The sequence below is a fragment of the Gymnoscopelus braueri genome, assembly GCF_963280865.1.
Source record: "Gymnoscopelus braueri genome assembly, chromosome: 2".
Taxonomy (NCBI): Eukaryota; Metazoa; Chordata; class Actinopteri; order Myctophiformes; family Myctophidae; genus Gymnoscopelus; species Gymnoscopelus braueri.
Genome location: NC_137604.1, coordinates 13666278 through 13678809, shown reverse-complemented (window position 1 = coordinate 13678809; position 12532 = coordinate 13666278). Strand labels below are relative to the sequence as shown.

The following is a 12532-nucleotide window of genomic DNA, read 5'->3' as shown; positions in this document are numbered from 1 at the left end:
TAGGGCATTCATTTCCGTAAAAACAAACCGTTGAAATAAGAAGTTTCTGCCCGACAGCAACAAGTTTTGTGAATAAAGCCAATTGTTCCCTCTCTCTGTCTCTCTGTCTCTCTGTCTCTCTGTCTCTCTGTCTCTGTGTCTCTGTGTCTCTCTGTCTCTCTGTCTCTCTGTCTCTCTGTCTCTCTGTCTCTGTGTCTCTGTGTCTCTCTGTCTCTCTGTCTCTCTGTCTGTCTCTCTGTCTCTCTGTCTCTGTCTGTCTCTCTGTCTCTCTGTCTCTCTGTCTCTCTGTCTCTGTCTCTCTCCGATTGATCAAATAATCAGGCAGTACCAGGAAGTGTCGCAGCTTTGCCAAAGTCTCCAGTCCGCTCAGTCCACATGTTCTGAGCACATCATCAAGATTAAGGTACCACGCATACACGCACGCACACACTTACACACTCACACTAGAGCCAGATGAATACATCGATATATTACTACAGTATGTTTTTGTACGTTGGTGGAAGCCCAAGCCAAATTTCCGTTGTGGACAATACAGTTTACAGTGACATTGATATATTATCCTGCAGTCTACACAGCCCACATTGAAATTCTGACCAGTCACACGTGTAAACAAGGGGGTCAAATTGTTTTAGTGTCAGCTCCATTAATTCTTTTGTTTCCCAGAAAGGGAGAAGAAGAAAAAGGAGGGAGGGGGGAAGGAGGCAGGGAGAGGGGAGGGAAAAAAAATCCAATAAGCATGTCAAAGAGAAGATAAAAAGATAACGATATCTACATACGCGCATATATATACACGCATAGCATAAGACCAGCAGATGAATTGATGAATTGAATACACAGGACCGTGATAGAAACAATCCCTCAGGGCTTTTTGTGTTATCCTTTCAGCATTATTGTATAACTGTACCTCTGTACCTTTTGCTAACTGTTAATAAAGTATTCAATCAATAATTCAAAAAAGGTGCTAGAGTGGTAACACAGTGGTGGGTCCACATTAGCGGCAGGTGTAAGCATGATTAGACATAGGGAGCAAAAACTAAAGCCATGTGGCAGAAATACTTTACACCAGTGGTTCTCAAACTTTTTCATGTCAAGGACCCCCAACATGATATGTATTTGGCCGCAAACCCCCTTCTCAAAATATTTAGTTCCTGGGACTCCTAGAAGCAAAGATTTGAGTTACAAATGTTTGCTTTAAAAATACATATATTCAAAGATTAGCACAAATTTCACGATTAAAAAAAATAGATCTACAAGCTGAGTGCCGCGCTACGAGCTTGTAGATCTGCTATTTTTTTAATAGCCAAAGTATAAAATATAGAATAAAGTGGTTAAAACTATTTATTAACGCTTTATTAACCTATTAAGACCTGAGGCCGATTCTAAAAATGTTTTCTTTGTTGTATCAGTGGTTCTCAAACTTTTTCATGTCAATGACCCCCAAAATGATATGTATTTGGCCACGGACCCCCATCTCAAAATATGTTGTTCCAGGGAGCAGGGACCCCCAGAAGCAAAGATTTGAGTTACAAATGTTATCTAAAAAAATATATATATTTAGGGGTGTGCCGATATATCGTCCCGCGAATCCGCGATATATCGCGATACGTTTTCGTGACGATATGTATCGTTTTGGAAAAAAAAAAAAATATATATATATTTTTTTCCCAATAATAATAATCAGGCATGCAAACAGCCCCGAGGTGAAAAGGGTGACAACATGTTTTTTTTTCGGGTCAGGTGTCACACTATTGTCCTATTAGCACATTCCCTGCCAGAGGTTTTTTTTTTTTTTACTTCCCCCACTGCCATGGTTAAAAAAAAATTACACAGGAGCCGAGATACAGGATTTTAAAGTAATAAGTTAACCAAGGAGTGAATGGAGCTAGAAATCTTTGGATCGTTATACGGTTATACTCGTTGATGGCAGTAAACGGGTGTATTTTTCATCAACGGTTAAACTCGTGTTTGGCAGGTAAAGTGTTAGGATTCAAAACGGCTATTGTAGCTGAAAAGCTACAAGTTTGCATGTCTGAATAATGCAAAACAGAAATATTTGTTTGCATTTGCTTCCCCCCCCATATATTTTCATAATAAAAAAGTGCCATATATCGTATCGATATCGTATCGATGTCGTGAGCCCAATATCGTATCGTTTCATGAAATCGGCACACCCCTAATATATAAGTTCAAATATTCGCACACATTTTCACGATTTAAAAAAAAATAGCAGATCTACAAGCTCACAGCGCGGCACTCGGTGCCGCGCTGTGAGCTTGTAGATCTGCTATTTTTTGAATAGCCAAAGAAATCTAAAATGACACGGATGCGTTCTAGGTCTTAATGGTTTAACTAATTTTGCCAGGGACCCCCTGGTACCCCCTCCAAGGACCCCTGGCGGTTCCTGCCGGACCCCACTTTTGAGAACCACTGCTTCACACCCTGTTGTCTCTGTCTCTTGTGCCACCAGGAGTTAGAGAGGCGTCTGACCCTGCAGGAGCAGGACGTGGCCATGGCCAGGACCATGAAGACGGAGGTGGCCCGCGTCCCAGATCTGGACAAGGAGGTGCGGCGTCTCCGAGAGGACAACGCCTACCTCAGGTAAACCTCTGTCAATGCCCTGTCTTTATAGAGCAGTGGTTCTCAAAGTGGGGTCCGGCAGGGGACCCCCCCAGGGGATTCTTGAGGGGGTCACCAGGGGCCCCCCCCCCCCCCCCGGAGCAAAATGTGGTGATATAGCATGGAAATGTATTTAACCATTTTAATCCTATATATACATACATTGTCTATATGAAAATAGCCTATCTACAAGTTCACAAGTTCTACCTACAGCTCATATATAGAACATACTGTACATACAGCAAGAAAATAGGTTTAGGTTTATTTGTCATTTTTATGGTTCACATAAAAGCAACATTGTGTTTCACACATCCACAGCGAAGCTATCAGTACACAATAACAAAACAGTTCAAATGTAACTTAAAGCATTTACAAATTTTACTTTGGATGAGATTATTATTTTTTTTAGCCATAAATGCCTTGAGAGTCCTTTTTTTCTTACCGCTCACACTTTTTAAAAATCTTATTACATCTTATGCAAAAAATTCTTGCACACAAAGATTTGGCGACCCCTGTAGTAACTCTGAGGTTCTCAAAATGGGGTCCGGGGACCCCCAGCGGTCTTTGGGGGAGTATCAGTATCAGCAAAATTAGTGTCACAATCATTTTAACCATATTTTATACTTTGGCTATTCAAAATGTAAATGTATCTACAAGCTCATAGCGCGCGGGGGGGGGGGGGGGGGGGGGGTTCAGCAGCCAAATACATATAATTTTGGGGGTCCTTGACATGAAAAGGTTTGAGAACCACTGCTCTAGTGGTTCTGCTCCTGTTGGAAGACCCCCGGCCTAACGAAAAGTTCTTGGCTTGAATCCCTGTGTTGCAGGGAGAGCAGGGAGAACAGCAGCCTGTTGAAGGAGGAGGTGGAGGGGCTGAGACGGAAGCTGGAGAGGATGGAGAAGACCAAGGAAGAGCTGGTCAACATGGAGCTGGAGAAAGAGGTACAGTCATTACATCATGGGCTGTTATTTGAGATCATCCTCGTAATGGTTTCCTCATTATAATATATATTTTTTATAACATGAGATAGACAGTATAGAGACTATTATGTGCCGTATCGGATCGGAATTAATCGGAATCGGATCGGTTTTGATGCTGCCTGATCGGGATCGGAACGCAAAAACCTTGATCGCAGCACCTCTTAAAACCTGCCTGTAAAGTTTATGATTAAACTCATGAACTCTCTGTTCACAGTAAATGTTGAAAATGAGAACGGTTGTCTATGATTGTGTTTCTTTCAGTAGCAATATCAGCATTTATGTTTATTTGTTCCATCTTTATTGTTCCCTGAAACTTTAGAGACAGTTTGAGAAGCTCCAGGCCTGGGAGAACCTCGGACTATCGACTGGACTAAACATCAGGTCAGACTGTGTGTGTGTGTGTGTGTGTGTGTACTTGTATTGCTACCAAATGTCCCACAAGCATAGTAGAATTTGGAAATTGTGAGGATAATTTTGCTGGTCCGCACAAGAGAATTGTTGGTTTTTCTATGGTTAAAAATAAATAAAAGGGATTTGGGGAGTTATGATTACAATTAGGAAAAGATTCAGGTTTGGGTTTCAGGTTAGGATTACACATTTAGAGGTTCGGTTTAGTGGTTGGAGTTATGTCTGATTAATACTTGGGTGTTAATCAGAAAATCTAGAAGCTCACAGTATCGACTTGTTGTGAGCTTGTAGATTGGCTATTTGTGGCTTCATAGTAGTTACTAGTTAGTAGTTAGGGCTATGAATGGCAGAAAATTGTAAAAATGGCTGTTTTAAAACGTTGATGTCCTCACAAGTATAGTAATACAATGGCGTGTGCGTGCACGTGTGTGCAGCGGAGCCCTGGGACCGTGCGAAGTTCTGTGCAGTAGTTTAGCAGTCAGTTTCATTGTGTAATGCACTGCAACAACACCAGGGGGAGCTGTGGTCACTCTAATGAAATGGTCACTTCTACTGTGATGTTGGTGTTGTGGCCTGTGTGTTTCCTTGGTTTTACAGTATTTGTGTGTGTGTGACGTGTGTGTGTGTGTGTGTGTGTGGTGGGTGTCTCCGTCTGTGCATGCTCTCAAAGCTGGTCATGAAAGAATGATTGCATGTCTCCATTTTGAGCAGTGCAGCCGATATACAATAGCAGATCTAGAAGCTCATAGCGCGGCACTCGGTGCCGCGGCTATGAGCTTGTATATCTGCTATTTTCGAAAAATTGTGAACATTTGTGCAAATCTTTGAATATATATATATATATATATATTTTTTAAAGCAGACATTTGTCAAATATGTTGTTCCAGGGACCCCCAGAAGCAAAGATTTGAGTTTCAAATGTTCGCTTTAAAAATATATATATATATTCAAAGATTTGCACAAAGATGACACAGATGCGTTTCCGGTCTTAATGGGTTAATGTCCATAACCTATCCTTACCTCAACCCCCGACCCTAAATGTTTGAAACTGCAGCAATAACAGATCTAATTGAGGACAAATGTTGTCCCCAATTTGACAAAGCCGCCCCCAATCAACTGGTTTCATGTCCCAACATTTATCCCCAAATGTGGTCTATGTCGGGAACACACACACTTCTCTCTATGGCGGTGGATCAGGTGCCCAGTTTGGACATTTTGAAAGCGTTCGCCGGCCCACCCATCGGATCTTGGCTGCCCCATTAACACATTGATTGCCAAGATCGCATCGATGCGTTCTTTCAAATCCATCGCTTGAATGCCAGCAATTCAAAAGAACGCATTGATGCGATTTTCATTGTTTAATCTGTGATCGCACGGCTCTGTTTATTTCTCATCAGCACTTTCGTTTTCCACTTACGTCACACTCACCCGGAGCCGGATGTAAAAAAAAAAAATCATTTCCGGGTCACATTGTTTTTCTCCGGTCATTTTCGGCCAGAATAGGGAAAAACACGGTTTTTCACACGGTATAAAAAACGAACGGAGAGGTCAACTTCTATTTTCTTTGGTCCGGGTGACTAACAGTCATCGTCGTAGTGTATCACATCGTTTTCAGGCCGATCAGCGGATCAGGGATTGTCGAAAACGTCACATCCTTTGAATGACCGGATATGACGTGGGCCTGTTTGGGAGGGGGCGAGCGAGGTGATCAATGTGTGGATTTGCTGCTCTCTACTGGTGGAACTGTCGTACGTGCTTAACACACAATCAGAGAATTTATTTGAATGAAAAATTACAAAATTAAGTGAGTACATTATGAATAAACTCTGGCAGTCAATGTGTTAAGAGCTGAGGCCGATTCTACAAATGCCTTCTAAAATCGGTAGTTCTCACACTTTTAGTTTAGTTTTTGAAAAATGTAAAAAAAAAATAGCAGATGTACAAGCTCATAAGCTTGTTTATATCTGCTATTTTTGAATAGCCAACGCAAAAAAAATCTAAAATGACACGTACGCTTTCCCGGCTTGAATGGGTTAAGGGTTCAGATGGGTGTATACTTTGGTGTTTATACTTGGGCTATTCAAAAATAGCAGATCTACAAGCTCATAGCGTGGCACCGAGTGCCGTGCTACGAGCTTGAAAATCTGCAATAAAAAAAAAATCTTTTCTTGCAAATCTTTGAATACATATATATTTTGAAACAACATTTTTAACTCAAATCTTTGCTTATGGGGGGTCCCTGGAACAGCATATTTTGATGGGGATCGGCAGCCAAAACCGAATATTAAATGTTGCACGATGCCCTCCCAGCAAGACCCTTTTGGTAATTTACACCAGAAATCCTTTTGTGTTTGTGTGTGTCTAATGTGTTTGTGTGCGTATATTTTTGTTTGTCATTGCAAGCCTCCTTCAAGGAACAGCGAGACAAATTAGGCCTTGAATAAATAATCGCATGCCTTTGAGGATATTTCATTTTCTTCTTCTAATAGAAAGGGAAGGAAATTAACTTGGGGAGCGCATAATAAAGCCATAGCGCCGCGTCACTCCCGACCCAACATCGGAAGTCAAACCAGGTCAATATCGACCGGGAAAGAGTTGGAAATGCGAAATGTTCTCCTAAATTAACCCATTCAGACCGGGAACACATCTGTGTCACTTTAGATTTCTTTGGCTATTTAAAAATAGCAGATATACAAGCTCATAGTGCGGCACTCTGTGCCGCACTATGAGCTCGCAGATAAGTTTGAAAAAATGTGTGCATGAATATTATATATACCGGTAAATAATATAAACATATTATAATATATATATATATATACATTTTAACTCAAATTTTTGCTTCGGGGGGTCCCTGGAACAAAAATATTTTCAGATGGGGGTCCGTGGCCAAATACATATAATTTTGGAGGTCCTTAAGGGGGTCCTCAGAACCACTGATATATATAGCAGCAACATACGTTTAAAAAAAAAAGAAAAACTGCTAGGATTTAGAAGACATTTGTAGAATCCCCAGAAGCAAAGATTTGAGTTACAAATGTTCGCTTTCACATATATATATATTTATATATTCAAAGATTTGCACACATTTTCAAGATTTTTCCAAAATAGCTGATCTACAAGCTCATAGCGCGGCACTTGGTGCCGCGCTATGAGCTTGTAGATCTGCTATTTTTGAATAGCCAAAGAATGACACAGATGCGTTCCCGGTCTAAACGGGTTAATGCGTTCCAAACTCGGCCCCGCGAATTCCGCTCGTTTGTCTTGACTGTTGTTTGATAAAGCACAGAGAATAGAGCCCTGCAGCAACGCTGCGATAGAGGCAGCCTCCACATCGATCAAAAAGAAACCCAAACCTCGAACGTCTCCACGCCGCCTCCCAAATCAACCGCTTTATGAAAATGTAATTGTTTCAACCAAGTCCTTGGAGCGATGCTGACAAAAAGAAAAGCACAAGGGTTTGATTCAGCAACCAATTTACATCGATTGTATGCGCTGCCTGTTACGATGTGGGTGCTCTCTGCATGCCAATGGAAATCAGAGACGTTGTCTCGGGTTTGGAGAGCGTTTGCTAGTGTTGTAATCACCAGTGGTGTGAAGTAACTATTAATGTACATTTACACTGTACTTAAGTAAAATGTTGAGGTATTTTTTTACTTTACTGGAGTATTTCCAATTTGCAGTACTTTTACTTCTACTCCACTACATCTCACAGGCAAATATTATACTACTACTTTTGCTTGAACGGCAGCTCATAAGGGACATTCAGTTCCATGAAAAAAATCCTTTAAGTACATTTTGATACCAATACTTTTGTACTTGTACTCAAGTAAATTCTAAATTTCTGACTTTTACCTGTAACAGAGTATTTCTACATTGCAGTATTGATACTTTTACTTAAGTAAAAGATTAGAGTACTTTTTCCACCACTGGTAATCACCTAGTCTGCTGTTGTGCAGACATTATGGCTCTTTTTGACCACAACAAGCCAACCGTGTCGTGTGTTCCACAGGTTCTGGATTAGTTTTCATAAGCTTCGGCTTGGTTTCAGATAAGGTTATCAGAACCTAATAGGCTCTATGTATTGGAAAGAAATTGGGCCTCTTCCTTACTTCCTTCACAGGTCTTACCAATTATATTACTTTAAGGCTCTGTTCCATTTAGTGTAGCACAGTGGTTCTCAATATTTTTAAATGTCAAGGATCCCCATTACTGAGAGTGTACAAATGGAACCCATTTGTTCAATGGAACCCATTTGTACACACTCAGAGTTACACACCCGCAAGGGGCCATTTGGAACCCCCTCAAGGATGGCCCCCCTCAAGGAACCATGAGGGTCCCTGGACCACACTTTGAGACCCACTGGTGTAGCAGAGTGTTTCCAGTGAGCCAACATGCACAATATCAGCACCCTGACTCTGTTTGACCAGAATGGAACAGAGCCTTCATTAGTATCATTGGTAACACCTGCAAAGGAGTAAGGAAGTGATTGAGGCCACGTTTAGACGACAACAGTCTCTAGAGAAAACGTCGAAGTCCTGTTGCGTTCTAACTTTTTATTCTATGTTTAGACGGAGGCGCAACAGTGATTGAAAACGCTTAGGTGTGCATGCCAGGTGGCTAGGTGGGCGTGACTCACTGCCAGATAGACCCATGCGACGCATGCGTATTAACCACTTCCATTCTACTTCCTGTCACAGCTGATTTGTTTACATGCATGTGTTGCCATGGGTTGCTTGTTTTTCCTTTACAATTGCTTGTAAATATTGGTTGTTGCGTCCTTTTGGGGTTGTTTTTAAAGTGTAGTTGATCTTTAGATTTTAGATTGTTATTATTGTTTAAACAGTCCTCCAACATGTGCATGTCAAATTTCTCTGCAGAGCCTGAATAAGAAAAATATATATATTTATTCCAAGTATTATTTCACTATTTCTTTTCAAGATCTTTTTGAAAACAGCAGATCTACAAGCTCAAAACGCATCGCGAATGCGACGCGTTGTGAGCTTGCAGATCGGCTATTTTCAAATAGCCAATGTACTGTATAGGTTTAAAGTGCTCATGTAGCCTAGTCGCTTCTTTTGGGGCTTGTTTTCATAGAACTGGCTGCTTATCTCTCTCACAAAATCTGGCAACAGTGGTTCTACTGAACCATGACATCACACGCTTTGACGTTTCCTCCGTTGGAACCGTTTACATGGAGCGTTTTCAAAGTTTTTCACTCTGGAAGGTTAGTTAGTTAGTTAGTTGCGGATTCAACCCCCGAAAACGCTGTTGCCGTCTAAACTGACGGCACATCTGATGTTTTATTTTGCCGTTTTCTGTAGAGACCGTTGTTGTCTAAAGGGGACCTTAAATCGAGACACTAAGTCGGCAAGCCTGATCTCCTTGGGCAGGGCATTCCAGAGTGTCGGTGCTTGAATAGCAAAGGCCCGGTCTCCTTTAGTTTTTAAGCGACCCATTGGAATGGTAAGCAGTGCTTTGCAGTCCTAAGCTCGCAAATTGGCTTGTAGGGTTTAAGTAAGTCCGAAATGTAGGACGGGGCCAAGGTCGGACCTGGCCTTGTATGTAATTAAAATATTTTTTAAATCAATTCTAAACTAAATGGGCAGCCAGTGGAGGGAGGCCAAAAAATATGGCTGCTGTGCACAGAGCCTATTAGGGCCCCTGCTCAGGAGGTAATACTAATCCTGAGTTCTGGGAACTTAGAGAACTCAGAACTCTGTGTGGGTGTAGAACAGCAATTATTTGGAGGGGGGGGGGGTGGAGTTTTGTTTATAAAGTAACTCCCTGATTCTGGTTATAATGGAAAGGGGATTTTTTTTTATTTACACACATTTTCAAGATTTTTCAAAAATAGCCGATCTACGAGCTTGTATATCTGTCTATTTTTAAATAGCCATACCAATACCACTGATGTACACAAGAACACTGCACTGATAATGCAGCCAGTGTCACCAATTTCACTGAATTATTTCTCAAATTGCAAACGCAAGCTACTGTATGTAGTTATGTTTAGGCTGCTTGCCTTGCCATCTCTATCAAATTCAGCAAAAAGGAATAAATAAGGCATGGAAATAAATGATAAAAATCAGCTGAGAAACAAGCAGGTGTGCTTCCTCTGGATGCCTCTTAGTTAGGCAGTGGGTAAATCAGCTACAGAGACAACTAGTATTTCATTTTTGTAGTGCCACTTTTTCCACTTCGGTGGTGTTTTTTTTTTTAAATAATAAGAATCAGTCGGTGCCGTTGAGAATGTTGTGCTTTCTCTTCCGGTCTATCTATGCTCATTCAACAATCTATGGCGATAAGCTTCAAACCACCAGGGCAACCCGAGTTTAAACTGCATGTTTGCAGCCTCTGCAGAGTACAATCTTACACTTCTATTTACTCGTTTAGTTTACCAAGGGATTTGTTGAGACCAAAACATTGTTAACATGAGATTGTTTCAAGATTGTTTCATTCCACATTTATCTCCTTGGAGTATTAGTTTGTTTGCATGTTGTTGTATGTTGCGTACCGTGTTGCAAGCTGCTGAGAACCAGTTACCCCCTAATGGGATCAAACAAAGTTGTTTGAAGCAGAGCCCCACCGATGCCACATTTTTGGGTCTGATCCCGATTGGAAAAGTATTATGAGCTTGTATATCTGCTATTTTTGAAAAGTCTTGAAAATGTGTGTGCGTATCTTTGAATATATATATTTTTTAAAGCGAACATTTTGAGCTCAAATCTTTGCTTCTGGGGGTCCCTGGCACAAAACCTTTTCAGATGGGGGTCCGCGGCCAAATGTATATCAATTTAGGGGTCCTTGGCATGAAAAAGGTTTGAAAACCACTGATGTAGCTTATAGTGACAGTCGCTTCTTTTGGGCTTGTTTTCATAGACATGGTTGCTTATTTCTCTCGCAAAATCTGGCAACGTTGAACAGGACTTGTGCAGGGTTAAACACACTGATAAGAAGACAGGCTCTGTGTGTTGGTGCCAGACAGGATGATGTGGAGGTGGTGGCGGAGGTCAATACAAGGAGGAATGACAATAAAAAAAGACATTCAAGGTGTGAGCAAGAGTCACATTGCTCATTAGTCCTTTAGCCTAGCGGACCAGGTGGAATGCGGGGGTGGTGGAGCGACCGTTGGCGTCTTTGCAGTGGTGGAAAGTAACTAAGTACATTTACTTGAGTACCATTTTGAGGTATTTGTACTTTACTTGACTATTTCCAATTTCCAATACTTTTGCTTCTACTACACTACATCTCGGATCCAAATATTGTACTTTTACTCCACTAGATTTATTTGAAAACTTCAGTTACTAGTTACTTTGTAGATTTTTCTTTTTCTTTACAAAACATACATTAACCACTCCAGACCTAGGCTATATTTAGGCTATTTGAAAATAGCCGATCTACAAGCTCGCGACGCATTGTGAGCTTGTAGATCTGCTATTTTCTAAAGATTTCTGTACATTTGAAAACTTAAAATGGGACATTCTGCATAATGAGTACTTTTAGTACTTTAAGTACATTTTGATACAAATACTTTTGTACTTTTACAAAAGTGCATTTTGAATTCCGATCTTTTACTTTTATTTCTACATTGTAGTATTGATACTTTTACTTAAGTAATTTTTTTTGTACTTTTACCACCACTGCGTCTTTGTACAGCTTCATATCAGTAGGGCAATTTACCCAAAATATCCTTTTTAGATCTACACACCAAATATCTTCACCAAATATGACATACTGTATCCACAAGCTTACTTAATGTCGCATACTCACATTGCGACGCGTTGTGAGCTTATAGATATATATATTTTTGTCCCTCAGAATGGGGATACTGGGGTTCAAGTGGTTAGTGGTTAGATTAGAGTCAAGTATAAAGTTATTTCAATCAGTCCAATTGGAACAACTGATATTCTCTAAAGTTGTCCTTGTGACATATTGTATCTTAGGCGGAAAGATATACATATTTTACGCACGTTGATATAAATGTAAGGTGCTATAAAGTAGCAATATAATTAAGGGGTGCCATAGATTAAAACAGTTATTTACAGGGGTGCCTTGAGCCAAAAAACCTTGAGAACCGCTGATGTATACATATACTCTATTACTGATTTTCCAGTGTAAAATATTGCCAAATTGCTGACATTTTGCTAGTAGAAACATAACACTCTCCACTTGTACCACTCATGATTAACTTTGTAGCGTGCATGAGCTATCATCACGTGATAAATTAACGTGATATCGGCTGCATAGACCTGCGTACTCACCGAGACCCGATCCAGCATTTTAAGCTGTTTTAGGAGGCATTTACAACACGGGTAAATCAAGTTTCTTTTGCGTATCGTCGCTGTCAGGCAGAAACCTTCTATATCCATATTTTAACTTTTAGTTTTTTCGTAAATTAACCCATTAAGACCTGGAACGCATCTGTGTCACTTAAGATTTCTTTGGCTATTCAAAAATAGCAGATATACAAGCTCACAGCGCGGCACCGAGTGCCGCGCTGTGAGCTTGTAGATCTGCTATTTTTGGA

General features: G+C 40.7%; 1 protein-coding gene across 2 annotated transcripts in view; it reads left to right on the top strand.

Moving 5' to 3' along the window:
* Nucleotides 1–12532, top strand: part of mad1l1 (mitotic arrest deficient 1 like 1) — a 273709-nt gene that overhangs the window by 6225 nt on the left and 254952 nt on the right. For both annotated transcript variants that reach the window (XM_080443017.1, XM_080443016.1), the window contains exons 6-9: nt 322–403; nt 2468–2598; nt 3444–3558; nt 3917–3978. In XM_080443017.1, coding sequence (XP_080299143.1) covers nt 322–403; nt 2468–2598; nt 3444–3558; nt 3917–3978 — 390 coding nt within the window. The remainder of the gene's footprint in view (nt 1–321; nt 404–2467; nt 2599–3443; nt 3559–3916; nt 3979–12532) is intronic.